The 27,913-nt window shown below is 41.7% G+C and overlaps 1 protein-coding gene and 1 pseudogene across 13 annotated transcripts in view; both read left to right on the top strand.

Annotated features, from left to right (window-relative positions):
• The first annotated feature begins 15,131 nt into the window (after positions 1–15,131).
• Positions 15,132–27,913, top strand: part of CASK (calcium/calmodulin dependent serine protein kinase) — a 351,636-nt gene continuing 338,854 nt past the window's right edge. For all 13 annotated transcript variants that reach the window (XM_049107681.1, XM_049107679.1, XM_049107674.1 and 10 more), the window contains exon 1: positions 15,132–15,344. In XM_049107681.1, coding sequence (XP_048963638.1) covers positions 15,286–15,344 — 59 coding nt within the window. In that variant the 5' untranslated portion in view covers positions 15,132–15,285. The remainder of the gene's footprint in view (positions 15,345–27,913) is intronic.
• LOC112673302 (U6 spliceosomal RNA) lies at positions 18,819–18,914 on the top strand (annotated as a pseudogene).

Raw genomic sequence — 27,913 nt, 5'->3', positions numbered from 1 at the left:
TGTTTAAAAAACAAACAAACAAACAAACAGGAAGGGGAGCCTGAGTGGTTAGGTCAGTTAAGTGCCCGACTCTTAATTTGGCTTGGGTCATGATTTCATAGTCATGAGTTTGAGCCCATTGTCAGGCTTCCTGCTCAGCATGGATTCTCCTTGAGATTCTCTCCCCTCCCCCCGCACCTTCTCACCCCTCTCTCTCTCTCTCTCTCTCTCTCTCTCTCTAAAAACAACAACAACAACAACAAAATAAGCAGGATAACTGGAGAAAGCCCTTGCCTAGAGTTTGGATCTACCATTATATGACTAGCTTTCCTGTTAAGATATTCAACAACATATTTGTGGAAGAGAAAAAACAGGCAGATTTCAGAAGAAGAGAAGGGGGAGTGGTAAAAGTGGAATTACCAAATATTACTTTTCCCATCATTGTTGTCTCCCTTTCGCTATTGGAATCTTGCTGCTTTTGAAAATCACAATTCCTGTAAATGATAATGAACACAAATACAATTTTCTGCAAATACTCCATGGCATCTATTTTGTTAGCAGTAAAAATAAAACTACTGTTACTGTAACATTCTTATGTCTATAAGTAATGCTTTTTTGCAATCACCAATCCTGCTAATTTAACCTCCTTTATTGAGGTTTAATTTAACCTCTGAATTGGAGGTTACATTTGTAACCTATTCATTTCCCCTCACATCCTGCCACTACCTATGCCAGTGAGAGTACCAACAGGAAACACATGACACATTCAAACTGGGATCATTGGAGATGGGGTTATTTACAAAGGAGTGAGTAGAGAGAAACCACGCAGAATAGAAAAAAAGAGAAATCCAAGGAATATAGTAAAATCCTTGGCCATACGAGCAAAGCTTTCATCACCCCTAGGCCTGAAGGGATCCGAGAAGGGAGCAGTAATCTGGAAAGAGAGAGACATGTACAGAAGGTAAATTTGAGAGGAGTATGCTCTTCTGATGAAGGACACAGCCAGCCAGAAGCAGCCTAGGGAGGGATGAAATTGGGAAAATAAATACCCTGACCTCATTCTCCTCCAAGTCTCCAGGCCTCTACAGGGGCTCCCCATTGGCCAAACTCAACCAGAAGCCAGAGGGCACAGGATCCTGTTTACAAACTTCGCACAGTACAGCTTTCCAGGGCATAAAGCAGGATGGAGAAGATAGAAAACTTGGCGGAGAACAGACAACATCCAGCAGCCACCCTCATGCAATCCATCATCATCTCTGCTAATCTAAAGCCTAAATTCATCATCCACTCTTGCTCTCCTCCAATATACTGTCCAGACTGCACCCCCTGTTTAACACCTAACAATTGCTTCCTGAAGAGATCAAAATCCTTACACCCCCCAGCCTCATGTTGGGTCACTCTCCCACTCACTCCCTTCGTTCCTGCCACACAGGCCTGCTTTCAGTTCCTAAAATAAGCTACAAGGTCTTTGACTGAGCTATTTCTTCAGTCTAGACTTTTCCACCCCCAAATCCAGCCCTTGGCCTAGTTCATGACTCTGCTGGGGACACCTTATCTGGCCTCCTCCTCCTAGATTCCCAGTCTAGATTAATCTACCACTTCACACAAAATGGTGTCTTCCCCAAGAGGACTTATCTCCATTTACGTTCCATATCCATTTCCTCTGATCCTTCGAGGAAGCTGTTTTCCTCAGTTTGGAGGCTCCCAAGCTAAGCACCCTGCCAGGCACTTAGTAGGCACGAAAAGAAAGAATGAGTGAACGACTCACAGTAATGAATTGCTCCAAAATTGAGTTTATCTCTCTGAATTCAAGAGAGGCTAAAGTGGATAGGGGAAAGAAAATTAATTTTAAAACCCAATTATATAGGAACTGGCTGAAGAAAGCAGTTTATTCCTTGCCAAAATGTGTTCTGTCCCTTCATTTCTGAGAGCTATGACGCCTTCCATCATTCCCCCGTAACTGTTTTCTCCAGTACAGCCTCAGTGCCTGGTCTCCCAGAGGAGGCAATACTTTCCCACAAGTGCCTGGTAAGGTACAATAAAACTGCCTCAGTGTTCCAGACATAAATGATGACTTAACTGGAAGCTTCTCCCTGCCTCCCTCCTCAGCATTTGTCCTACCACCCAGGTCAGGAAGGATAAGGATTCATGACTCAGCAAATTTCAGCTGGGAGACCCGCTGCAGTGTTTATTCCTCTCAGTCAAAAGTCTGAGGTAGAAGAGCTCATAGTGGTATAATTATCTGTGCCTATGTTGATACATAATGACTTTTTTTTTTTTACATAATGACTTTCAATGGTGGGTTTTTATGACTTCAGATAACCCCGGGTTTGAAAAGAGAACCCCCACCCCACCCCCATGTCTTAGAATTCTCTGAATTGGAAACATTCAAGTTTAGTTTTTCTATAAGCCTACTACAAATCTGATCATCTCCATTGAACTATTCATAAGAGAATGACTGACTTCCAGTTTGGCCCGAAAGCCTCAACAGACCATTCCGTGAAGTCTCTGTGGTCTTTCGTGTAATAAATCCACTCAAGTGATATTCCTTGTCTCCTTAAAACATTCATTCCAGACCATCATGGAATCTAGGATTCTTTTTAGTGTTTGTTATATTGCTTTCAGAAAAAGTCATTGTGAGGAAAATAGCTCACAGGCTAAGAGGAGCAGGTTTTTCTTATTAAAAATGATCACATTGGGGTGAGAAGCTGCATTATCAAAATACCTAGAATCCTTTCCCAGCCCTTTTTATATATTTCAAGATCATGGTCATAAAGAATCTTTAGAGACTTTTAGGCCTTCTGGGAATGAAGCTATAATTGTTTGTGCAACCGCGACCTATGTCAACCCCCTCCATGTGAGCCAGGTATTTTTGAGCTTATGGGGGGGCTATATTCTTCCACTTGACCAAAGTCCTGTCTCTATTTGGTCCCACATAAGCAGGGAGCCTTTCAGTCTACCCCCAAGTCTCGTCTTGCCATCCACTGCCTGTATTTCTCTTTTAGCCTAGCACACTGTCTTTACAATGGCAGCAGCCTTGGTCTGTTAGACCATTCCGTGTGGAACGCTTTCTTTAATGTTACACTAACTTCACTCTGAAGGTTGGAAGCTCCAACAGATTATAGCCCCCACCCTCACCCCAATCCCCCAGGATAGACTGGCCAGGGCATCAGTCACCATTTTTTCTCCTTTCCCTAGAAAAAGTGCTCTTTGGTGCCCATCCACCAGTTACCTTATATAGGGTAAAGCAATCTGTGATTTCACTTCAACCTCAGGAGGTGACCAAGGGCTTGGTCTTAGGAACTTGCCTTAGTTGCCATTCTGCCCTACCAACAGGCTTTTAAGGCAGCTACTCTACTAAACATTTCTAAGCTCTATTTCCACTGGGATTTAAGATGCTATCTTCAGTGGAGTAGGAAAGACATAGAAAACTTATAGAACAGAAATAAAGGAAGCCAATCTGTTATCCTGGTTCCAGGCTTACACTCAGTTCTCATTTGGGAGGGAGGAGAGAGGAACTAGCCTAATCATGCAATACGGGACTTTCATCAGGACCCTTCACCCCCCACTGCTACCCATTCTCCATTCTCAACCTTGATGCCCAGTTATCTCTCCAACCACAGGGACCCAACCCAGCAAGAGGTAGTTTGGTTCATTTGTTTGACAACCCAGCTAGCTAAGTTGGGTGACAGTTTAGAACATGAACTTTAGGCTCAGGAAATGGGCTCAAATTCCATCTCCACCCATGACTAACTGTGTCACCTTGGCAAGTGACTTAGCCTTTCTAAAACTGAGTTTGCTCCATAAAGTGAGTACAATAAAAAGCTCTCTCATAGAGTTGTTAAGATTAGAGATACATGGGCAGCCGGGGTGGCTCAGCGGTTTAGCGCCGCCTTCAGCCCAGAGCCTGATCCTGGAGACCCAGGATCCAGTCCCACGTTGGGCTCCCTGCATGGAGCCTGCTTCTCCCTCTGCCTGTGTCTCTGTCTCTCTCTCTGTGTCTCTCATGAACAAATAAAAAAATAAAATCTTAAAAAAAAAGATTAGAGATACATGTTTAAATTGTACATTTAAAATCGGGATGAGCCCTGGGTGCTACACTATATGTTGGCAAATCTAACTCCAATAAAAAATATACTATAAATAAATAAAATCATTTTTAAAGGTAGAATTAAGATGAAATACATATAGCATGAAATTTACCATCTTAATCATCTTTAAGTGTACAACGTTAAGTATATTCCCATTGTTGTGCAATAGATCTTCAGAACTTTTTCCTCTTGCAAAACTGAAACTCTACACCCTTAAATAATAACCCCCACTTCTCTCTTCCCCTCAGCCACTGGTAACGACCATTCTACTTTCTGTTTCTATGAGTTTACTCTTCATATTTCATATTTGTGAAATCATACTGTAGTTGTCTTTTACACTCACTTATTTCATTTAGTATGATGTTCTCAAGGTTCACCCATGTTATAGCATGTATCACAATCTCCTTCCTTTTTAAGGCTGAATAGCATCCAGTTGTATGTATACACCACATTTTGTTTATCCATTTTTCTGTGGATGGACGTTTGGGTTGATTCCGCCTTTTGGCTATTGTGAATAGTGCTGCTATAATCAGGGATGTACAAATCTTTTCGAGAACTTGGTTTCAATTCTTTTAGATAGATAACCAGAACTGGTATTGCTGATTGTGTGGTAGCTCTATTTTTAATTTTTTGAGGAGCTGCTATTCTGTTTTTCATAGCAAGTACATCATTTTACATTCACACCAGTGGTGCACAAGGGTTCCAGTTTCCCTACATCTTCACCAAAGCTTGTTATTTTCTGGTCACTTTTTTGTTTTTGTTTGTTTATTTTTTTTCTGATAGCAGCTACACTAATGAGTGTGAGATAATATTTCTTTGTGGTTTTGATTTGTGTTTCCCTAATGATGAATGAGGTTGAACACCTTTTCATACACTTGTTGACCATTCATATGTCTTCTTTGGAGTCTATTGTCTACTCAAGTTCTTTGCTCATTTTTTAATTGGGTTATTTGGGTTTTTTGTTGAGTTGTAGGAGTTCTTCTTATATCCTGGAATTTAACTTCTTATCACATACATGATTTGTAAACATTTTCTTCCATTTCACATGTTGCCTTTTCATTCTGTTGATTGTATCCTTTGATACCCAGAAGTTTTTCATTTTGATAGTGTTCTATTTATCTGCTTTTACTTTTGTTGCTAATGCTTTTGGTGTCATATCCAAGAAACCATTGCCAACTCTAATGTCATGAAGCTTTTCCCCTATGTTTTTGTCTAAGAGTTTTATAGTTTAGGCCTTATGCTTAGGTCTTTGGTTGATCTTGAGTTAATCTTTAAATATACTATAAGGTAAGGTTCTAACTTCATTCTTTTGCATGTGGATGTCCAGTTTTCCAAACACCATTTGTTGTAAAGACTGCCCTTTCCTCATTGAATGGTCTTGGCACCCCCATTGAAATAATTACACATTTGCTTGTGTGAGTACTTGATTCAAGTCTGCCCCCCTCACTCACTTATGAACTCCGAGAGGGTAAGAATCGTGTTGATTTTGCTCACTATTGTCTCCTCAGAGCCTTGTATGTAATAATAGCTCAATAAAGTTTTACTAAATAAGCAAATAAATGCTTGAAAGACACTAATCACAGTGCTTACTACCAAATTACATTTCAATAAGCAGGAACTGTTATTCTTGCTTTATTCAACACATTGTACCTTTTGCCTGAGGCATACTTTGCCTTACTATGAAAGAAATGAAAATAAAATGCACTGCCTCTAAGGAACACAAGAAAGCCAGTGTCAGGGTGCACGGTGATTCAGGCTTTGCAATCTAGCAGACTCATTCCAACATTGGTCCATCTCCTTCTGGCTGTGTGATTGTTGGGACATTAAACTTCCCTCAAAATCTCAGTCTCCTCATCTGTAAAACGAAGGCAGTAATATCCACTTCAGAAAGTTGTTATGCGGATTAAATGAAATATGTGTCATGTCTTTGCGCAGTGTCTGGCATTTATAATAAGCCCTCAATAAATAGTCCTTCCATTATTTTTTACAGACCATTAAAATCTCTATCTCTTCCCCTTAGATTGATTTTGCTATTGTCTTTTAAAAGATTACTTTCTTAGCTATTGTCTCCATTACAAGACAATTTTAAATAGATAACAAGGGTAAATAAGCTTGAATGGGAAATATTTGATTAGAATACTTACAGCAAAATATCATTGAGGAGTTCCTATCAGATCTGAGAATTACCACAAACAGCCTGTGGAAAATCTAATAGTGATTTTTTTCTCTTGACCAAAATGGAAAACATCTTATTAGTGCAGATCCTGACACTATAGATTATCTCTATAAGAAAAAAGATTTTTTAGGAAAGGAGTCTCCATTTATAAAAATAAAGTATCATTTATGAAAAAGGATGGTAAGAAAAAAAGAGCTCCTTGAGAGTTTTGCAGACTTGTACTGCCAGAAAAGACCCCCAGAAAGGATCTCCACCATCTGTGCCCAGAGGAGAGTAAATGATTAAACCTACCAGTGTCCATAGGCTTGTATTTCATGTTGGTGACTTATTAATCACTTGACCTTTTTCACAGTGAACTTAGCATAGTAAATTGTAGTCCTTTCCATTGAGGCTTGGGCGACTTACATGACTCTTTGCAACTTAGCCAGGGCTGGGCTCAATAGAAGTCACCCATTGGATATTTTGCAGCTGATTGTGTGTTTTTACCACATAATATGATAGTTTAGCAGAACTAAAGAATCTTCCAGTAGAACCTGGAAAGAAAGCACCAGGAAACCTGGAAGAGGAAATTCAGGAGACACCAATTTAATTTCCTGCTTTACCTTTGAAATCTCTCATAGTGAAGACAGAAGGGAAAATTCCAAATGCTGTGTGAGATTTAACTTAATTTTCCACACAAAAGATAGCTAGTAGAACTGCTCTCAGCAGAAATAAATCCAATGCCCTGTTCTCTTTGATAAGTCTTCTGCTCTGATACTGGTGACTCTCCCCTCCCGTATAAAAATCTTGTTTCTTCTGCTATTCATTTTCATTTAAGATTTTATTTATTTATGCATGAGAGAGAGAGAGGAGAGACATAGGCAGAGGGAGAAGCAGGCTCCCAGTGGGGAGCTCAACGTGGGACTCAATCATGGGACCCTGGGATCACGACCTGAGCCAAAGGCAGATGTTCAATCACTGAGTCACCCACGCGCCCCCCCATTATACATTCTCTTCCCAAGAATCCAAACACTTTAACTGAGTCTGTTGGCTCCTCAATCTCTTCTAATTATGAGTGACTCTAATCCAATTCAAGAAACATAGTCACTTATTTAGCTAAGAAATACATATGAAGTACTTACTATGTTCTAGACAATTTCTAGGTTCAAAGGTTGAAGAAGAAAGGCTATACACAAAACAAAGAGAATTCCAGGAAATGATAAGGGCTGTGAAGACATTCATTCATTTATTCATCATTCAACAAATACTTCTTGAATGCCTACTACACACCAGGCAGTGTTCTAGATGCTCAGGATTCTTCTTCATGGGCCTCAAGTGGGTCTCTCCATGGTGAATAGGATTGGATAAGGCATTGGAGGCAGGAGCCTAGTGAGTGAAGTGAGGCAATATCTAAATATGGGTTGATGGGAGAGTGGATTGGGGTGAAGACTAAAGAAATGGAAAAGAAATAGAAAATCTAAAAAACATTTTGTAAGAAAAAGTGGCAGTATGTGGTGACTAGCTGAACATGGAGAAAGAAGTGACATACTAAGACAAAGCCAATGCCCATATTTAGGTAACTAGGAAAACTAGGAAGCCTTCCCAACATTTGCTTGTTCTGCCCGTCTCTTGCCCAAAGTATCTGATCTTCCTTCAGAGCCTTTTCTGGTTTTTTAATTTTTATTCTCAATCAAGAGATTGATTCCCATATCCAGCTCAAGAGTGGACCCTGATTGGTTAAATTATTCAGTGACTCCTGCTCACTGGCTACAGTCAGTAGTTCAGGGATGGTCATGTGCCTCAGTACCAGGCCAATGAGAGACAGTGAATCCTAGAACATGGGCAGGACCTACTGGATCACACTCCTTTTCTCTTGTCCTGGATGCTGATGTATAAGGAGGTGAAGTCTGGAACAGTGGCAGCTATTCTGCTTTTTCAAGGGGAAAGCCTGAAGCTCTGGGGGCCACTTTGTGGAACCTATGGATGAAACCGGTACCATAGAATGTACAGTGATAAAGACTAGAAGAAATAGCATAATTTGAGTCCTGGTTCAAGTCTTAACATGAAGCTACCACACGTCTTGATTTTTCAATTGTGTGAGCCAATAGATTCTCCATATTGTTTAAGCTGGTTTGGGTCTTCCGTCACTTGCAACCAAAAGTTGCAATCCCTGACTATTGCAATCTGCATTAGCAAGCAACACAACTGTTGAGTCTCCAAGATGCCAGTGAATACTTGTGATCTTAAGTAGCTAACTTTTGAGCTACAACATGTTCAGTGTATAGCAGCACTGTGCTGTGGCCAAAGACAATCTTGTTTCCACTGTTAAACAAAGTTTCCAGTGACTTGCCCATTGATATTAATGGAAGAAGGGTAACATGAATCTTTAGGTAAGCAGAGTTTTACAGAAGCAAACACATTTGTAGGCAGATCCATTTCTGCTCCCTGAAGTGTTCTTTTGCATTTCTTTTTAAAAAATATTTTATTTATTTATTCATGAGAGACAGAGAGAGACTGGCAGAGACATGGGCAGAGGGAGAAGCAGGCTCCCTGCAGGGAGCCCAATGTGGGACTCCATCTCACCCTGAGCTGAAGGCAGATGCTCTACCGCTGAGCCATCCAGGCATCCCTTCTTTTGCATTTCTTATGGTTTCTCCACCCTAGTGATGAAGTCAGCACTGACTCCTTTTTTTCAAAGAGCTTATTCAGTGACTGGTGTTAGAGTAGTGGTACTTAATTTTAGATGTTTAAGGCTCACTTGGGGAGCTTATAAAAATATAGATCACTATGACATTCTTTAGGACATCCAAATACAGTAAGTCATGGGTAGGGCCTGGAAGTCAACATTTTAAACAATTTTCATAAACTTCCAGGTGATTCAGATTCAAGTGTCACCATTTTTTTTTAATTTTTATTTATTTATGATAGTCATACAGAGAGAGAGAGAGAGAGAGAGAGAGAGAGGCAGAGACATAGGCAGAGGGAGAAGCAGGCTCCATGCATCGGGAGCCCGACGTGGGATTCGATCCCAGGTCTCCAGGATCGCGCCCTGGGCCAAAGGCAGGCGCCAAACCGCTGCGCCACCCAGGGATCCCAAGTGTCACCATTTTTAAAATAGTTTATTTTTTATTTGACAGAGAGAGAGAGAGCACACAAGCATGGGGAGCAGCAGGCAGAGGGAGAGGGAGAGGTAGCAGGGAGCAGGGAGCCCAACGCGGGCTCCCTGGGATCATGACCTGAGCCAAAGGCAGACATTCAACCCATTGAGCCACCCAGGCGCCCCACAATGGTCACTTGGAGAAACACCACTGTCTTAGTTTGAGTTTCGCCAAAGTAGATCTTGATAAGAGGATTCATGAGCAAATGATTTATTAAGGAAGAACTTCCAGGAGAAACCTGTTAGGGAATGAGAGAAAGAAGTAGGAGAGGGAAGGGGTAGGAGCCAGGGAAAGTCCTGTGCGTCCTGTTCCCAAGGGGAGCTCAGGCTGTTAGTAAACCCGCAAAGTTGTCCCCCTCTCCCTCAGGGAAGGGCTTCTACATGCCTGCACTAAAAGCCAGAGAGACCTAAACGCCCAGGCACTTCCAAGTGAGCAAAGTGATTCCAGGAGCTTGTGGGAAGTCCTCTGAAGTCACATGTGTGGGCTCTGGAAGCAAAAGATGCTGAAGCTGGGGGAGGGGCACACACCAAAATAGTAAAAGGGAGCAAGGGGATTCTAGCACAGTACCTACAATGTCTGCTCAAATGGTTGGAGGGACTTCATATTTACTACAGGAGTATCTGTATTTTAAAAGTAACTAGGGGAGGGGACAGTGTGCACCAAATATAAAGAGAAGAGTTATTTATGTAGAATTCCATTCATGCATGGACCTTTGGTGGGGTGGGGGGTGCTCAGTCTACACGTAAGACTCTAGTGCCACTGAAGTGTGTGGTCTTCTAAGGGGCAAACTCTTTAAAATGGTGTTTGACATCTTCTGCTATCTGGCCCCTGCCTATTTCTCTAACACCTCTGACCTCCTTCTTCCCACACTCTGATTCAGCCATGACCTACTTCTCCGAAAGAGCATATTCTCGCTCACCTCCAGGATTTCACAAATGCTGTTCTTTCTACCTAGGATTGGTTCGTCCCACCCTGTTAATTTCTATACTTTCTTCTGCCTTAAACATTGCCTCAGTTGGCCTTCCCTGACCTATAGGTCCCCCTGCTATGAGCTCCCTGTATTTCTCCCAACCTAATGACTGTTACTCTTCATTGTAATCAGGTGCCTGATGCTTGTTTTCTTTTAGAGCAAAATTTAGCAAAGGCAGAGACCATGTCTGCTTTATTTGTAGCTGTAACCTCAGTGGCTAGAATTAGACATTCATTGAAGGAATATAAAATAAACGATTTGCAACATGATGTTGAAGAAGATGAATATGAAATAAATGATTCACAGTATGATATCAGAGTATAAGTCTAGAATATGCAGCTTTTTCTGGAGACACTGACAGTGTCTTTCATCTCAGCTTAGAGTATCCTGCTTATATCACAAGGCAATCACTTCATTCATAGAACAGTGTCAGTCTTAATTTTATTCATTAACTCAGTAATAATTTCTATGTTTAAACAATCATAGGTACAGAATGAGGCTGAACCCTGAATTGCCTAAATTAGCCCTGTGCCACTCTAACCTCTGTGTTGTTCTCATGCTAATATTGCTCTTAGAGTGTGTTTTTCCCGATTATATCTGTGTCATGTTGAAATTATGTGGGAGCCCAACAACATGAGAATGTCTAATGCAACTGTGAGGAAGTCCAATGCTTCAAAGTCATTGAAGTTTCCACTGACATCTGAGAATCAAATTTCTCTAGGACCAACTCCATCCTTGTGGGTGTTTAAATGTTTCTGAATGTTTAAAGTTATTATATGTATATCAGTAAAGTTATGTCAGTTATACACTTGAGGTATATCTACATTATAATGAAGATCTAGAATTATTTCATTGGTAATTTCCCTAACATTGGAAATACTGCTGATTGGCTGCCAAAGCCCATTCCCCATTTGCTTCTCCCTTGCCCACCTCCAAAAAGGAGGCAAGAAAAGTCAAATATCCATGTCACCCGCTTCCCATGCAGGCAAGGGTTGCCACATGATTCTGTTCTGGCCAGTGATGTGGGAAAGAGATATTTTCTTTCCATAAATAAGAGGTGGGAGAAGGAGCAAAATGGTCTCGCCTACCCTTTTTGCGGTCCTGAATCCTGTCCCTGAATGCAGTTCGGTGCTGGAAATTGTAGTAGCCATCTTGCGATGGTGAAAGAACAAGCCTGAGAATGAGAGGCTAACATGTCCAGGATTGCAGAGTGGAAGGAAAGAACCTGGTCATTGATGATACTGTGGAGTAGCTGATCCAGTGTTAGTAACAACCTATATCCAGACTTCTTGCTCTGTGAGGAAAATAAGCCCTCCATTTGTCTAAGCTGCTGTTATATTCAGTTATTATTAACATCTGAACACAATATATCTGATGCACCCAGTTACTTTAACATTTTCGTTGTGAAAACTAAAACAGATTATTGACACCTGACCACTTATACCTGGGCTTATATTTGTTGGAAGAGTATTGGATTTTTGTAAGAAACCCAGAGAATTATCTTCATTTGGAAACTTTGGTCATTTTATTTTCTTAAAGATTTTATTTATTTGAGAGAGAGAGAGAGAGAACAGAGAGAGGGTTAGATGGGGAGGGAGAAGCAGTGTCCCTATTGAGTGCAGATCCAGGACCCTACCCCCCCCCCCCGCCCCCACAACATGAAGCCTGACCTGGAGACCAACCTGAAGACCGACCCCAGGGCTGGACCAGGGGCTTGATCCCAGGACCCTGAGATAAAGACCTGAGCCAAAGTCAGACGCTCAATGACTGAGCCACCCAGGTGCCCCTAAAAGCTTTGAGGGGAGCTACTTCCAGCCACAATGCATGCTATGAGTTCTGAGGGATGTGCTTTGCAGAAAACTCCTGCATGACTAAATACCACATTGGGAGCTGGGAGACCTAGGCTCTGATGAGATGTTCAGTGAAATATGTGGCCATGGACATCTGCTTTCCTCTGAATTTTTCTCATTTGTTGTACCATAGAATGTAGAATGCTTTCTCTGAGACTAACAGGAAGCTCCCTCCAAGTGGTTTAAACAATAAAGTGAATTCATTGCCCTATATGACCCGGAAGTGTAGAGAGTTGGCTAAACAAGAGATTGATAATGTCACTGAGGACATCATCCTGCTGCCCCTCAAGTCCACCTCCCTCTCAGGTCTGACTACCCTCACAGATACAGATGTCTGATGGCAGCAACTGAGGCTGCATACCTTTTTGTTCAAGGCCAATGGGGTGGTTGGGGGCTGGGGTGGGGAGAAAGATCATTGTTGGGGAAAGTCCTGAGCTTTGTGGTGATTGGAAGACCTTGAGCCCCTCAAGGCCAGGAACTGAGGAATGCCAAGAGCTGATTAAGTCAAGAAGGTTACATTTATTAGCTTAATGAATTAGGACCCACCTCTCCGGGTGAGGTGGTTACAATCCCAGTCAAACCCAGAGCTGCTACCCCATGCAGAGGTGGAATGGCTCCTGAGAGGATTCCTCACATCTGTAAATGACTGAGTTGGAAAGGCTGATGTCTAAGGCTCTTTCCAGATCTAAACTGACTGTGATTCCACGAGCAGGGTGCAATCCTATCTCTATAATCGTCTTTTTTTTTTTTTAATTCAACTCCACAATTTTATTTTATTTTATTTATTTTATTTTTTTATTTTTTTCAACTCCACAATTTTATAATTGTCTTTTTCTACCTCTGAGTATAAACCCCTGTGGAAGATAACAAGCCCCAAAATAAAGTTAATATGTCTTGGCATAACTCAGATTTGAGCTGGGGAGAGGAAGTGAAGCTGACTAGGTGACTTGTGAGGGGGTCACTGTGCACCAGGTGGACATGCCAACTTTGGGTGACAATGACTTGGAATTGCTGGACCCTCAATGGAGGCAATGTTTCTCAGGCTCTAAATCTCCCTTGTCTAGAGAATGCACAAGCTCTTTGGGAAAGAATGAAGACCTTCTCACACAATTACATTTTCCCTCTGATTTGCATTGTAAAAAAAGCGTTTAGTACTCAAATCCTTAACACTGGCAAATCTCTCAGTGTCTGGAGGGAGTGGTCAAGGGTTTGCACAAAACGTTTCTAAAGAGAAAATAGGCTGAGTCTCCACCCCCCCCACACACACTTTGGTAAATACTGTCTCTTCCTTTCTTTCTTTTTTTTTTTTTTTATTACCGCACTGAGAATTTTACCAGGTGATTTCTAGAAGATGACTTATGAACTAATTGGGCACTTGTGCTGTGCAGAGGAACAAAGACTTTTTTTATTGGTCCTTAACTGAGGCATATACCTGTCTGATGGCGTTGGCTCATTCTGCACATGCTCAGTTGAACAGAAATCTTCATATTGAATACAACCTAGCACAGCGGCAACACCCAGAACCTCAGTCCCTGACTGACTCTGTGCATCCACTCCCCCTAGTTGCATTTTTATCCTGACATGTCTAACATTTACAGGGAGTACAGGAGAAGGGTAGGTACTGAAAGCTTGGCGGTGCGGGGAGGCGACATACTAAGGGGCTTAAAGTGTCTGTCCCTGCCTTCCTGACCTGTCTCTAGGCTGTGTCTACTGAGGGCAAGCGCTGGATAAGAATTTGTCAAGTTTGGGGCAGAATGTGAGAGAAGCTTATCTCTAGGAATTGTCACTTACGGTTGCACACCTTCCTGGACAGTTTTTGTCTGGCTCAAATTCTTGTAGGTGGACGACCCCTACCCCCCTTCACCAGCCCTCATTTGCAATAAGGAATGCAGAATAGCACTAAAAGCATCCGCCGCCTAGCATGGTCTGGAATGACAGCCTCTCCACCTCTCTTTTGCTTTTTTCATTCATTAGGACCCTTTCCCAGCCTCTTTCCACAGCAAAAACTGGGCAAGGCTTCATGCGGTTACAAAAGAAGAGAGGGGAGCGGCCGGGGTTCAAGCGCTCGCCGCAGAGAGCCAAGAACGTGCGTTCAGTCGTGGATCTTTTGTCCCTGGCCCCCCCTCCCCTCCCGCAGCTCGGTCGCGTAAGGGACGACCCGACCGGCACCCGCCTCAGCAGCTGCTGCCCGCGCGCCCCTCGGGCCGACCACCCCCCCGCGCCCCTTCTAGATCCCCGACGCCCGCCCGTTCGCCGTGACGTGGCCCGCGGCGCGCGCATGCGCCGCTCAGCCCGGTTCCCTGTCTCTCGGCCACCGCCTCCCGACGGGCTGGAGTGGGCGGGGCCTGTGGTTCTGGAAGCCGCGCGGCCGTAGGGGGGGAGGAGGGCGTGTGTGCGCGAAGCGGGTGCGCGGGGACTCGCTAGCTGGTCCGCGGCTGAGGCGGAGGAGGAGGAGCTGAAGGCGGCGGCCGCGACTCCCGCCCGCACAGACAGCCAGTCCCGCGAAGCCCCCTCCCACTCTCGGGCGGGCGGTGGCGGCGGCGGGAGGAGGAGAAGGAGGAGGGAGCGTCTCTGCCGCCGCCTCCTGGTCCCCAGCGCCGATCTGCCGCCGCCACCTCCCTCCGCGGCGATCCTCCCTCCATGGTCCTGCCGCGGCCCCCCTTGTAGCCTGAGCTGCCCCGCGCCGCGCCGGAGCCAGCCTCGGCAGAGGGAGCGGTCGCGGCCTCGCGGCCCGGGCCGGCTGAGAAGCGGAGAGCGCGGCGCCGCGCCGTCCCCGAGGATCCGCACGCCGGGCAGCGCGGCCCGAGCAGCGCGAGGAGCAGCGGGCGGGCGGGCGGCGCCGGGCCCGGGCCGCCCTAGCTCCCGCGCCCCGGCCCCGCCGCCCGCGCCGGGGCGGTCGCCCGCAGAGGAAGGCGCCGCAGTCTCCGGGCCTCGCAGCCCCACTCGAGCGAGCGTCCTCAGCACCGAGGGCTCGCGGGTCCTGAGGGGAGGAGGCGAACCAGGGGCCGGGCACTGAGCTCTTTGGCGCCCCCACCCCCGTTTTCGGAGCCCTCCACGCTGCGGCCGCTGCCCCCTCCGGACCATGGCCGACGACGACGTGCTGTTCGAGGACGTGTACGAGCTGTGCGAGGTGATCGGCAAGTGAGTCCCCTCGCGAGGGAGCGGGAGTGTGGAAAAATGCATTTCAGTGATGCCCGGGTTTTCCCGCACCGGCACCCGCTCCGGGCCTGCCCCCTGCCCTCCCCCCTGCCCTCCCTCTCCTCCGCCTCCCTCGTCCTCCTCACCCGGGCGTATTTATAGACGTGTACCTGGACCTCCTGGCGGGCGGGGGTCCGGGGGCTTCTCAGCGATCCATGGTGGCCGCCGAGCCGAGGTCGGCCACCTCACGAGGCGTGGGGCCGGCCGAAATCCGCTGTCTGCATTTTATCTGACGGTTGCACAGGGACGTGGCAGACCCAATTTTATAGTTGCTTCCTGGGAACAGTTGGGTTATTGTTACCTTGCCTGTACCACAGACCATTAACGAAAAGAGCAGCTTGCATTTCCTCTGCTTGCATGGAGTGACAGACAGAGAACGTCCAGGGTTTTTAATTGTGGGGTGTGTGTCTATTGTGCAGGATATTAGATAGATGTCTTTGTGTTCACCCCATGCCCGGATTGGAGGGGGTCATTTTCAGACGGGGTGCGTTCAGTTTCAGCAAATTCCTCACCTGATGTAGACCAGCGTGGAAAGAGTTGGGGGTATCCGAATTTTTAATGCCTCGTTATGCAATAACTGTTAAATCCGTGTTCGAGGCTTCCCTCGACTGTTGTTGGGATGGTGGTGGTTCGTGTGGTAGAGCCGTCTGCTTTGAGTCACCAGGCTGGTCTAGAATATAGAACTGACAGTCCAAATGCTCATCCTTTCATCTGTGTTGTATAATTACACTAGGGAAAAGCAGGGAATCAGATTAATCACAGTGCTGATTGAGAATTAAATCTGCAGTTCCTCATCTAATTGTCCATTCCTTAAATCTGTTTTGAATAGTTTCCTTTTCATTCTTGTCAAACAGTATTCCAAGTGCACAATCCTGCTAATTTGCTGGTGAGGGAAAAGGCTGGCGATCCGAAGTTGATTTTCTAGTTCAGCGTGTGTGCTGTGCCTTGAGAAGTTGAGGAGATATAATTTAAGAGCAATTTTTGCTTCTTTATGAAGGACTGCCAGGTAGCTTCCATTGAAATATTTTACCTCTTTTTGGAAGCGGTGCTTTATTGTCTATTTTAAGGTCCGCAGTTGGGAAATGAAACCAAGACCTTAGACCAGTTGGCTGTATCCCTTTTAAGTTGTCTGCAGTACCGGATTTCAATTTGTTTTTAAGTGCTGATAACTCATTTTTTTCCTTCTATGTTGAGGTATTACAGTGTTGCCTCACATGAGGAAATTATGGGGAGAGCTTGCTACACACTTTTCCTCAGACCCAATTGATACAAGGACGCGTTACTCCTTGCCCCTATTGTTACATGACCAGCCTGTCTACTAGAGGAAGGATATCCAAATGTGCCCTGATAAAGTGCTTGTGGAAGTGCTCTAGAGCAGCCCTGTCCAAAAGGTATATGATGCAAGACATATATGTAATTTTCTATATAAAAATTTTACGTATATAAATTTTGTAATGATCACATTAAAAAAATTAGAAGCAAATAGGTGCAGTTTTAATAAAATATTTTCTTTAGCCCACTAGATCCAAACTATTACTGTTTCAACATGTAAGCAGTGCAGAAATTATTAATGAGATATTTTACATCCTTTCTTTTGTACTCAGTCTTTGAATCCAATGTGTATTTTACACTAACAACACCTCTCAATTCTGACACCGAGCTACATTTTCATCTGAAATACTTGATCTGTATTTAGATTTCATGACATTTCCATTTGCAAAAGTAGATTCACACACCCAAGTTTTCCCAAACATATCTAAAAGTTTTCTAATAACCTAATCGATAGCTCTTTCTAAATTTAAATTGTGATTAATTAAAATGAAATAAAATTGAAAATCAGTTTCTCAGTTGGACTAGCCACATTTCAAGTGCTCCACAGCCATATGTGGATAACACCATTCTGTAGAGACAAACATGTTTGTTTTTATTTTTATTTTTTTAATCTCCTTGGCTTCTTCATTCTTAGCACCCGGTGAAGGTAAATTAGGGTTTCCCAAAAGCTCCCAAATGATTGTGTGTGTGGGTGAATGATATTTGTTGTCTCTTAGTTATACTTGCTTTAAATGAGCCAGCAAAGTCGTAATTGGAAAATGTGAAATTAAAATGTTAATTATATCGTGATGACAGAATATAGCCATCATTGGATCAATGTTAGTAACCGGTTCTGATTCCTTAGGGTCTGGAAGAGTGATGATATTATCTCTTTCGATATCAAAATGACATGGTCGGCATCACATTAGCACAATCAGTATTCTCCTGGCTTATAATTGATAGAATATTTTCAGGAAATACCTCTGGTAGAACTAAATTCATCTTTTCTGTTGCTTTAGAGCTGCATAAGAGTGGAGAGCAAGCCGATTCTGAGGTGATAGGTACCGTATGGCTCCCTTAGGTATAGTGAACCTGAAATCTCATTCATACCCTACAAAATCTGACTTGGTCAGTGCCATTTATAATGTGTCATTTCGTGAAATAATGAATTCAAGGTAGCCTTCCTGGTAAAGAACGTAATGATAGTGTTCCTCACCCTGTGTAAAGGTTGAAGGTTTCTCCGGTAAATTGTCTCAGCACATATTGATCTGGAAATTGAAATTCACTTGAGATTTTCTTGCAGGGACCTTGACAGCATACACTTTAACTTAGCATTTGTTCAACTCTAGCTTTAAACAGAAAGGCCTTGAAGATGTTCACTTGTACTGGAAACCTTTTTGTTGATTTCTACCCAAGTTCTCTAGAATTGTGATTTTCTTGTATACCAAATTAGTATCACAAATTGTTTTTGACCCTTAGGTCTTAATAGGTTTAAATTTCCACTGAGGTACTTTAAAACGGATTTCAATTTTCAAGATCAATTGACCACCTGCTCACTCCCCTACCTCACTACTTACTGACTCATTCACTCATCCACTGTGAGAGAATCATGTGCCTGTTTCGTTAGGAATATTGGGAGGATGCCATATCTTCTTTTAGAAAATTCAGCTTGTTCCCCCTGTTTCTTATTTTTGAAAGTCTTACAAAAGCTCCTTTGAATGCCCATTGTTTCCATAACATTTTCCTGTGTGACATCTTTCAAGTGACTGAAACAAATTGCCAATGATGGGACGTTATCCTAGTCCCATAACTTCTTGTCCTCACAAATGTAACAATTAGGGGGAAAGAAAGATTTTATGCAAATGCAGGAAATTTGTTAAGTTTTACGCCATGACTATTTACTATATCTTTTGCAAGTGTACAATCAGTAATATTACATGAAGGAAATTTTAGGATGATTCATCCAAATTAAAACATAGAAATGCCTACCTTCATGGTACAGGAGTTTCTGTGCAAGAGAATAGCAAAAGGCACACCATTTTCACCTTGCATGGGTTGAATAGTTGCCCTGGGTTTAGGATTCTTAGTAATCTGTAACTTCTGACTTTCCTGCTTTGGTAGGACATATACAACAATTGGAATGATGCAGCATGACCCCTGCTCAAGAATGACATGCCAGTTTGTGAGGCATGCTGAATTTGCTTGTACCTTGAGAGCAACTTACTGTATTTAATACAGTTTCTTATTCATGAGTCTCTCTACCTAGCAAACAGGGAGCTTCTTGAGGACAGGGAACATATGTATCTTTCTCCATTACTTAACACAGTGCCTGCCATATAATGATTGCTCATTAGCCATGGAATGAATTGAATCGTTTTAATAAAATCTCATTAAAAGGCAAAAAGCATGTTTATCAACCTCAGAGCAATTATTGTCCCAAAAGGCTGTATTAGTTTGAAGCAGTGGATCTCCACCTGGCTACATATTAGAGTCACCAGGGGAGCTTTTAAAAAAGATCAATGGCAGGGCCTTGTGTCAGAGCAATAAAATCAGAATCTCTGGGAGTGGGTATTGGTATTTTTCGAATGCTCTCTAAGTGATTCTAATGTGCAGTTTATGATTGAGTCATTGGTTTAAAACTTAGGTGATATGTAATATTTTGGAACTGACTTTTCAGAGGCTTACAGGTTTTGAAAAGTAGAACAAATGCTTTTTGGGAGGTATTGAAGCTGAGAGACCAAAACATGGATTTTATCTTCTGTGTGCTATGTCTCTGAGCCCTGTTGTGTAAGAATTTTGTTTCAGCCTGTGTTTGGCTTTGATTTCTTGGGTCTTTTAAGATTCGCATTGATTTATGATGCTCATCTAATGCTAACACAGTGACTGATGTTTGGAACAACACAGAACGAGGATTGCTTCAATAACAGTTGATGATGGCTGTCCACTACAATGACTTAATTTAGTATTGAGAGATTTATCAGTTAGTATGGATTGTGTTTGCACATATACTCTATTAAAAGAGTGTGGTTATGTTGCATATATACTTTAAAGTCCACACTTGCAATTCCGGTAACACCGTTTACCAGAGAATTAAGTTAAATGCAGCCTTTAAATAAATACTGGGTTAATAATTTGTAAAATATGTGATTTAACATGACAAAAATTCAGCTGTACTATTGCTACTAATTACGATGGCTTGCACATATATTGATTGGCCCACTGATTGGAATTTCCAGTACCACAGAGAAGAACATTACAATATACTAGAACATCTTTCTTGGAAATTTTATCTGAACATTGGAAATAAATTAGTTTTTAGTGTCTGGAAAAGTGTGAGCCTGAAGGAACCAGGAATTTACCAGAAATGAGTGGCTGTTTCTTTAAAGAAGTGCTTGCTTGATCAGAGTGACAATCGTGTAACAAGGTAGAAGAAAAAGAAACAGTTATCAGTTAGCCTGTTGGTGGCCCAGAAAGATTCAAGCCAAGGGGGTTTAGCTGCAGTTCCACAGAAGAAAAACCTGTTTGTTAAACACGGTGTGGATGCCTGCACATGGTAGGCCTTCTGGGGAGTAGGTAAGCAGTGTTGATTCCTGATGATGGAGTTTGCTTCTGGGATCATTTTGGAGGAAACTGAGCTTTCCTGCTTGTGCATTACTTTGTCTTGAGTCTACTCATGACTGCTTTATACAGACTGCCCTAGGACTTGGAGTTTCTGAAGTGTTGTTGTTTGCACATTGTCTTTATAAAAAGACTTCCTGTGAGTCCTTTGCCTTTTATGACTGTGACCTGCTTCCATGTCCTTGACATGTGCACTTCACCCCCTCCATTTTCCCTTTGAATTAGCAACAGTTTCACCTGACAAATTGTAGCTCTCCTGCACCTTAAATTGTGTTCCTGGATATTTCCTTTAAATTGAAAATTCTTTTACCATTCCCCAGTTGTAGCTCCACTCAAATTAAAGAAATGGGTATGCCTTCCTTTTTGAGATTGTTCTTGAATAATTATTGAAGTTTTGTAAACGTTTTCACATTTTAAATTTGCCAGAAGCACTGTTTAAGAGAACTCTGACATAAGATTATTTAAAAGTAAAAACAAACATCTTTCATAACTTAATGCTGACTTTGTAAGGGGAATATGCCTTCTAACATTAGGCCCTTTACATATATTATCTCCTCTGATTATACCTGTTTTACAGAACACACTGCAATTCAGAGAGGGGCAACTTGTGCGAGATCCCATGGAATTGCAGCTGGTTCCGAAGTCCATTTATTTCATGCTGCATTCTGCCGCCTATTCCAGTTGTCAAAAATGCTACATCTGGTTTCTTTAAAGTGAGGCCCTTGCCTCCATTTTTAGAGTTTATTTACAGCAAATTTTAATTGTTCGACTTTCTAGTTCTATTTCCTACCCTTTCATTAGAGTTTCCATACTACCATTCATTGTTTCACCCATTTCATTTTTTTTTTGTCTTTCTTGTTAATGAGACGTCAGTGTTTGTCACCAAACTGACAAGTGTGCATTCTTTAGCAGTGGAAATATAGAATCTCGTCCATCCATCCAGAATACGATTTGTGGGATCCCTGGGTGGTGCAGCGGTTTAGCGCCTGCCTTTGGCCCAGGGCGCGATCTTGGAGACCCGGGATCGAATCCCACGTCGGGCTCCCGGTGCATGGAGCCTGCTTCTCCCTCTGCCTATGTCTCTGCCTCTCTCTCTCTCTCTCTCTCTCTCTCTCTGTGTGTGACTATCATAAATAAATAAAAAAAATTTTAAAAAATACGATTTGTTTTAGAACTTTTCTCTACGCCTTTTACTCTCCAGGTTTTTCCTTTCAATTCCCCTGCCCCAACAAAATCGTTGATTAATGACGCCTAACTTGCCAAACCAGAAGTAATGAGGTGTCAGAGATAGGTGTTTGTTGGGAGTAGGGTGGGGTGCTTTCCACGGGGTGGTTATTCTTATATCCTGTGCTAAAAATCCTGCGATTGCTCTCACTGACTCTGAAAACTGTGCTGAACTGCAGCTGCTGAGTTGTAAGCATCTTGGCTGTCTGCCAGCACTGCACACCTAAATAGGCAAGTGACTGAGTTACTGCTGCAGAGCAGGTACCTGACCCCAGCCAGCAAGCCGATAGAGTGTGCAGCTCTTGCACTTCTGGTTTTATTTTTTTAGTTGCAACTGACAGTGCAGATTCTAAAACCACCAGGTATGGCTCTGAATTCATGCTACATGGTTCAAGGTATGACAGGACCTGCTCTCTTCTTTCTCTCCTGGGGCTACCCAGTGTCTTGGTATCCCCTCTTTCAAGCCAGTATCCCTTTGTCCACACCAAGAAGATTTCATGTCTCAAGCCAGTTGGACTTGAAGGAAGTTAATATGTATTTGCAATGTTGAGATTTAATTAATTTTCTATTACTTTCTCTTTATAAATTGACTGGTCTTTATAAAATAAATTATATAAAATTAATTTTAAAATCTAGACCGTACAGAAGGAAATGAGTCTCTCTTTCCATTCTCCCACCATCCATAGCTCCATTCTCCAGAGGTAACCATTGTCCAGTTCTTGAACCTCTCTCTGGGAGGTCTTTATTTAAAAAACAGAATGGGATCATATTTGTAATTTTCCATTGATAAACACTGTCTCTGATGACCTTTCCATATCCATCTATGTCTCTGTTGAACCCTGTCTCCTCTTAAGTTGTTGCCCAGTATTCTGTGGTATGGATTGGTTACTGTAGCTTTGAGTTGAGTGCAAGTCATTTGCAGGTAGACAGCACTGGAAATGCTGAACTGGAGTTTGGGTAGAGACCTGGAATGACGGTTAAGATTTCGGAAGATTCACTGAATGAGTTCTTGTCAGGTGGCTGAGCTGGAGAGCTGTGGTTGGGTATGTAGCTAGAAGAGTCAGGATAGCTGGACATCACAGAAATTTTAAAGTGGGCAGGATCAATAATGTAAAATACCAGTACACCATGATGGACGATAAAAAAAAAGGCTCATTTATAGCAGAGAGGCAATTTAAAGTATCTATCAAAATAGATACAATGTTAAATATCAATTCATGATGTGACTGAAAAGCAAGGTTCTGTGCATGTTGGTAAGGCACTATTTCTCTGTGAATCCATCTCAACACTAACTTATTTAGAGTAAAAAAAAAAAGGAGGGGATTTCTTTTTTGTTACAATTGTGTTTGGAGATTCTGATGGCTGGCTTTTAGGTAAAACCATTTGGTTTTCCTAAGATGAGGTATTTTTCATTCCTCAGCTGGTACATAACTTTCAATTAAATGAAAGCCTTTAATGAAATGACGTGGTAAATTTTAGATACTTTAAAGTTCTTGTTATTAGTCAAACAATTCTTATTTTCTTAAATCCCCCCCCCCCTGCCCCCCGGAACCGCATCCTTCCTTGTCTCAAGGTTTTGGGTCCCCATTGGATGAATGTAGTTCACGTCCCTCTACCCTCCACTCTCTGACTAAATTTGTTCATTGGCTTTTTGTAGTTGTACACACCCATTCACAATAAGAAATGATTACTTTATTGCACTCAAGTCCATTTTTTTGTAAGTGCACATTATTTCATTTTAACAACTTGTGTTCTATCACTAAGCAGTTGCACATTATTTTTTCCAATCTTTCTTCTTTGAATACACTTTTTTTGCTTTGTTACCACTGTTTTGAGTATTTGAATCATTTATAGTTTGGAATGATAACTGTGTTCTCTCTCTCTCAGTATAGTTTAATAATATCCAAACTACTATGTCAGGTCTGTATCTCAGGCTTTTAATTGTAATCCTAAATTTAGTGTATCTTGGTATATTTGAATTTAAGATGGAAGTATAACTGCCTAGCTATATGCAGATTCCAATGTTTTATTAAAACACTCTTGATGTTATTAATTCAATTACAAGGTCTCTAGCCCTGCTAAAATGTGCAGATTACCATTATACCACTGCTATTTTATGGAATCTAATTTGTGTTTTTAGGAAACATAATAGATTTTCAGCCTTTCTGCTTACCCTTGGTATGTATTTTCCCCCTAAACATATGGATCGACATTGTTTTGTAGCTTGTGAGGCAGCCCCCTAAGATCTGATCTGGTAGTCTTCGGGCACAGTGTGGCCATTTTCTTCGTATTTATAGAAAGAATGATAGCCACTTCACAAGCTATTTGCATGGATTAGTGATTGTAAAGTGCAGCATACGTATTTTTTATTTCCAGAATGTCTCTGAGATACTCAAATTACTTTTGGCAGCTATGTAGATAAGTTTCAACAATTTCCAAATGTGCACTTTCTCAGTGCTAAACACAGGCTCTATTACATAAATAATATGATGAAATGAACATTCTTTCCTATCACGTGGGTAAAATTGTTAGTGGTGCTAACAGTTTCTTCATTTGTTCATTTACGTGTTCATTTCTAGCTGTGTGGCCCTGGCCAAATTAGTTAACCTCTCTGAGCCTCAGTTTCTTTATCCGTAAAACGAGGGTGATAATATATGCCTTGCAGGATTGTTGTAAAGACTGAATAACGTGATCTGTGTGAAAAGACTAAAAGTAGCTGTTATTTTAATTGCTATTATCATTTTTTAAAAGTAAACTCTACTCCCAACATTGGACTCAAACTCAAGATCCTGAGACCAAGTGTCTCGTGCTTCACCGAACGAGTCAGCCAGGCACCCCATTATTCACCAAATATTTGAGTTCTCTGGCCTCAATGGCAGAAGTTGACAAATGGTTCAGATCTAATATAATTAGACATTAAGTCCTGTTAAAGCCAGGGTTGCATCTGACTTGTTCACCTAGTACCCTCAGCATAACTTGGTAACTGACACATAGTAAGTACTCAGTTGTTGTTGAAGGAGCATTAAGTGAGCACCCGGTAGTAAAGACTGTGACCACCCAGTAGTAAAAGGAAGTTGGGAAAATCGTTACAGAGAAGGTCAGACTTGAACGATTTGTTAGTCTTCTTGGGTAACTCATGTCATCTTTTTATGCCTGTTTCTTCATTTAGAAAAGGGAGCAGAGGAATACAGGTAGGGAAAATTGAAGAAATCTTTTGAAACTTAAAAAATGTTTATCCTTTTTTTAAAATAAGGAATCTTATTTCTTAGAGCAATTTGGGGTTCACAGTTCCTATTTTAGTTTAGAGACACATATAAGATATGTAAGAAATTTGAACAAAAAGCATAAAATTAAAGTTTTTAGAGATAACTTTAGGAAATTTTTTTCTTTTTTGGTTCTCAAATTCTATGGCTTGAGTGTTCATTATATGCTGGACAGAGTGTTACATTCTTCATATTTTTGAATTTAATATTGGACATCAGCCTTCCTTTGAGGCAGTCACCCTCTCCCCTTTTCCTGATGAGGAAACTGAGCAAGAGGGAGATCAGTAACTTGCCCTGGGCAAAATGTCAATAATAAATGGCAGCAGGGCAGCCCCAGTGGCTCAGCGGTTTAGCACCGCCTTAATAATAAATGGCAGCAGGGCAGCCCTGGTGGCTCAGCGGTTTAGCGCTGCCTTCAGCCCAGGGCCTGATCCTGGAGACTCGGGATTGAGTCCCACGTCAGGTTCCCTGCATGGAACCTGCTGCTCCCTCTGCCTGTGTCTCTGCCTCTGTGTGTGTGTGTCTCATGAAAAAATAAATAAAATCTTAAAAAAAATAAACGGCAGCATAGGGATTTACACCTGGGTATATATGACCCATCTAAGCACCTGCTCTTCAGTACTGTTTTGGTGCTTGTCATTTAGTATTAACAGAGACTGGTTGTCTTTTAAGGGATAGTCCTAAATATAAGACTCTAACATTCTGATTTTAGATGTTTCAGCAGGTTAATAGAATGCATTTTTTTTGGTAACAGCTTTACTGAGATGAATGTGTGTTCATCACTGAGATGTGATGAACCATACAGTTCACCAATGTAAAGTGTACAATTCAGTGGAATTTAGTATATTCACAGATTTGTGCAACCATCACAGGAAATTTCCAAACATTTCATCACCCAAAAAAGAAAGCCTGTATACATTAGCTCTCAGCCCCATCTCTCCCTAGCCCTAAGTAACAACCAATCTACCTTCTATCTCTATAGATATGCCTGTTCTGGACATTGCTTATAAATGGAATCATACCATAGATGGTCTTTTTTGACTGCTTTGTCTAAGCATAATGTTTCAAAGTTCATCCATGTTGTAGATGTATCAGTATTTCGGTTTTTTAAAAAGATTTTACTTATTTATTCATGAGAGACAGAGAAAGAGGCATAGACGTAGGCAGAGGGAGAAGCAAGTGCCCTGTGGGGAGCCTGATGTGGGACTCGATCCTGGGACTTGGATCACGATCTGAGCTGAAGGCAGACGCTCAACCACTGAGCCACCCAGGTGCCCCCAGTACTTCATTTTTAAGGCCCAATAATATTCTATTGTGTAGATATACCACAGTTTGTTGATCCATTCATCAGTTGATGGGTCATTGGGTGGTTTTCACCCTTTGGCTATCATAAGTAATCTGTGGACATTGACCTACAAGTTTTTGTATGGACATATATTTTTATTTCTCTTGGGTATATACGTAGGAGTGGAATTGCTGGGTCAAATAGTTATGCTGTGTTTAATATTTTGAGGAACTGCCAGACTATTTCCCAAAGTGGTCATGCCATTTTACATTCCCACCAACAGTGTATGAGGGTAGTATATAAGGGTTAGAATGGTTTTTAATCAGTTGAATGCTATCAGAGTTTGCCTATAGAGTCTGTTCAATACACTGCAAAAAATAAAAGTAAATTTTATGGGTTATTGGTTAACCCTTTATCTCACAGACCTATTTATACTGATTTTCATCAATTTTAGATATTATAGACCAAGGGTTGGCAAACTATCTGTAAACTATTAGATACTAAATATTTTAGGCTTTGTGAGCCATATAGCATCTGTCACAGCCAGTCAACTCTACCACTGTAGCATGAAGACAGCCATATGAAAACAAATGACTGTGGTTGTATTCCAATAAAACTTTATTTACAAAAATAGGTGGTTAGATTTAGCTCTTGGGCTGTAATTTGCTGATCCTGTTATAGATTAAAAATGAAACTGGAGCTTCTTGTCCAGTTCCTATTCTTGTTTACCATCAAGGTTGGAACATTCTTTCAGTGGTCTGAGTAGCCCCATAATGAGTAGGTTGTTTCTGAAAAATGTAGAGACCTTAAAGGCTGGTTCACTGAACTGTTTTCACTGTTACATGGGGAAATGCTATATGTTTGTTTTTTTTGTGAGTTTAACTTTATTATTATTATTTTTAATGCTTTTGGATTCTTTTTTCAATCCTAAGTTAAAGGGAAGAAACCCATCAGAATTCTTTTAAGATTGACCAGAAGCAATATAAATGTGGAGTTCCTGAAAAAAAAAATTATTTCCTTCAATTTGCTCATTGCTTGTAGAGTGGATAAAAATAGAGTGGAGAATGTACTAGAAATTTTCAGAAATGAAAGATTATTTAAAATATTAGCTTTAATAAAAAGTTAGGGGGAAAATCACTAGCTAAATCTCCATACTTAACTGTAGAGTTGTGATGTGCCATCTATGTATACTTTAGGACTTCTCAAAGAGTCCCTGATAGAGTCACTGTTTGGGATTAGGGTGCATGTGTGCATGTGACATAAACAAAACTTTTTCAGGTTCTATTTTGTGTTTGAAATCCACTTTACTCAATATATTTTGTGGTAGTAGACATACACTATTTAGAGTGCTTTGTGGCTTAGAAAAAAACTGTCATTGCCTCTTATGTACGTAGGAAAGATAGTATTCTTTGAGCTTAGAGCTTTGTGTAATTTGTTTGCAAGACTGTTTTAGATTATAATTTTGGAGTGTTGTGAAAAGCTCCAAAGATTATGTTAAAAGAGGGAATTTTGTATCACAGCTTTTGTCTTTGCATTTGGGCATTTGACAGATGAATTAATTGTTCATAATGTGAAATTTCAGAAATGAGATAAGGAAAAGCCCAGAATGTATATTTAGGAAAGAGCCATATGCAGGATTTATGAATATTATAGTGTTCTTTTATGTAACTTCCTCAAATTTTATTATGACAGCAGTGTCCACATTTTAACAGTGAGCAAAATGAGATAGAAAGATCCTAAAAGTTGCAGTCTTTGATACATTTGGGCACTGACTCTAACTTCCCTAAATTTACAGAGCAGCATTTCATCCA

This window comes from Canis lupus, chromosome X (assembly GCF_003254725.2).
Source record: "Canis lupus dingo isolate Sandy chromosome X, ASM325472v2, whole genome shotgun sequence".
In the NCBI taxonomy this organism is placed as follows: Eukaryota; Metazoa; Chordata; class Mammalia; order Carnivora; family Canidae; genus Canis; species Canis lupus.
Note: the sequence above shows the minus strand (reverse complement) of the source record. Positions and strands in the feature narration are given on the sequence as shown.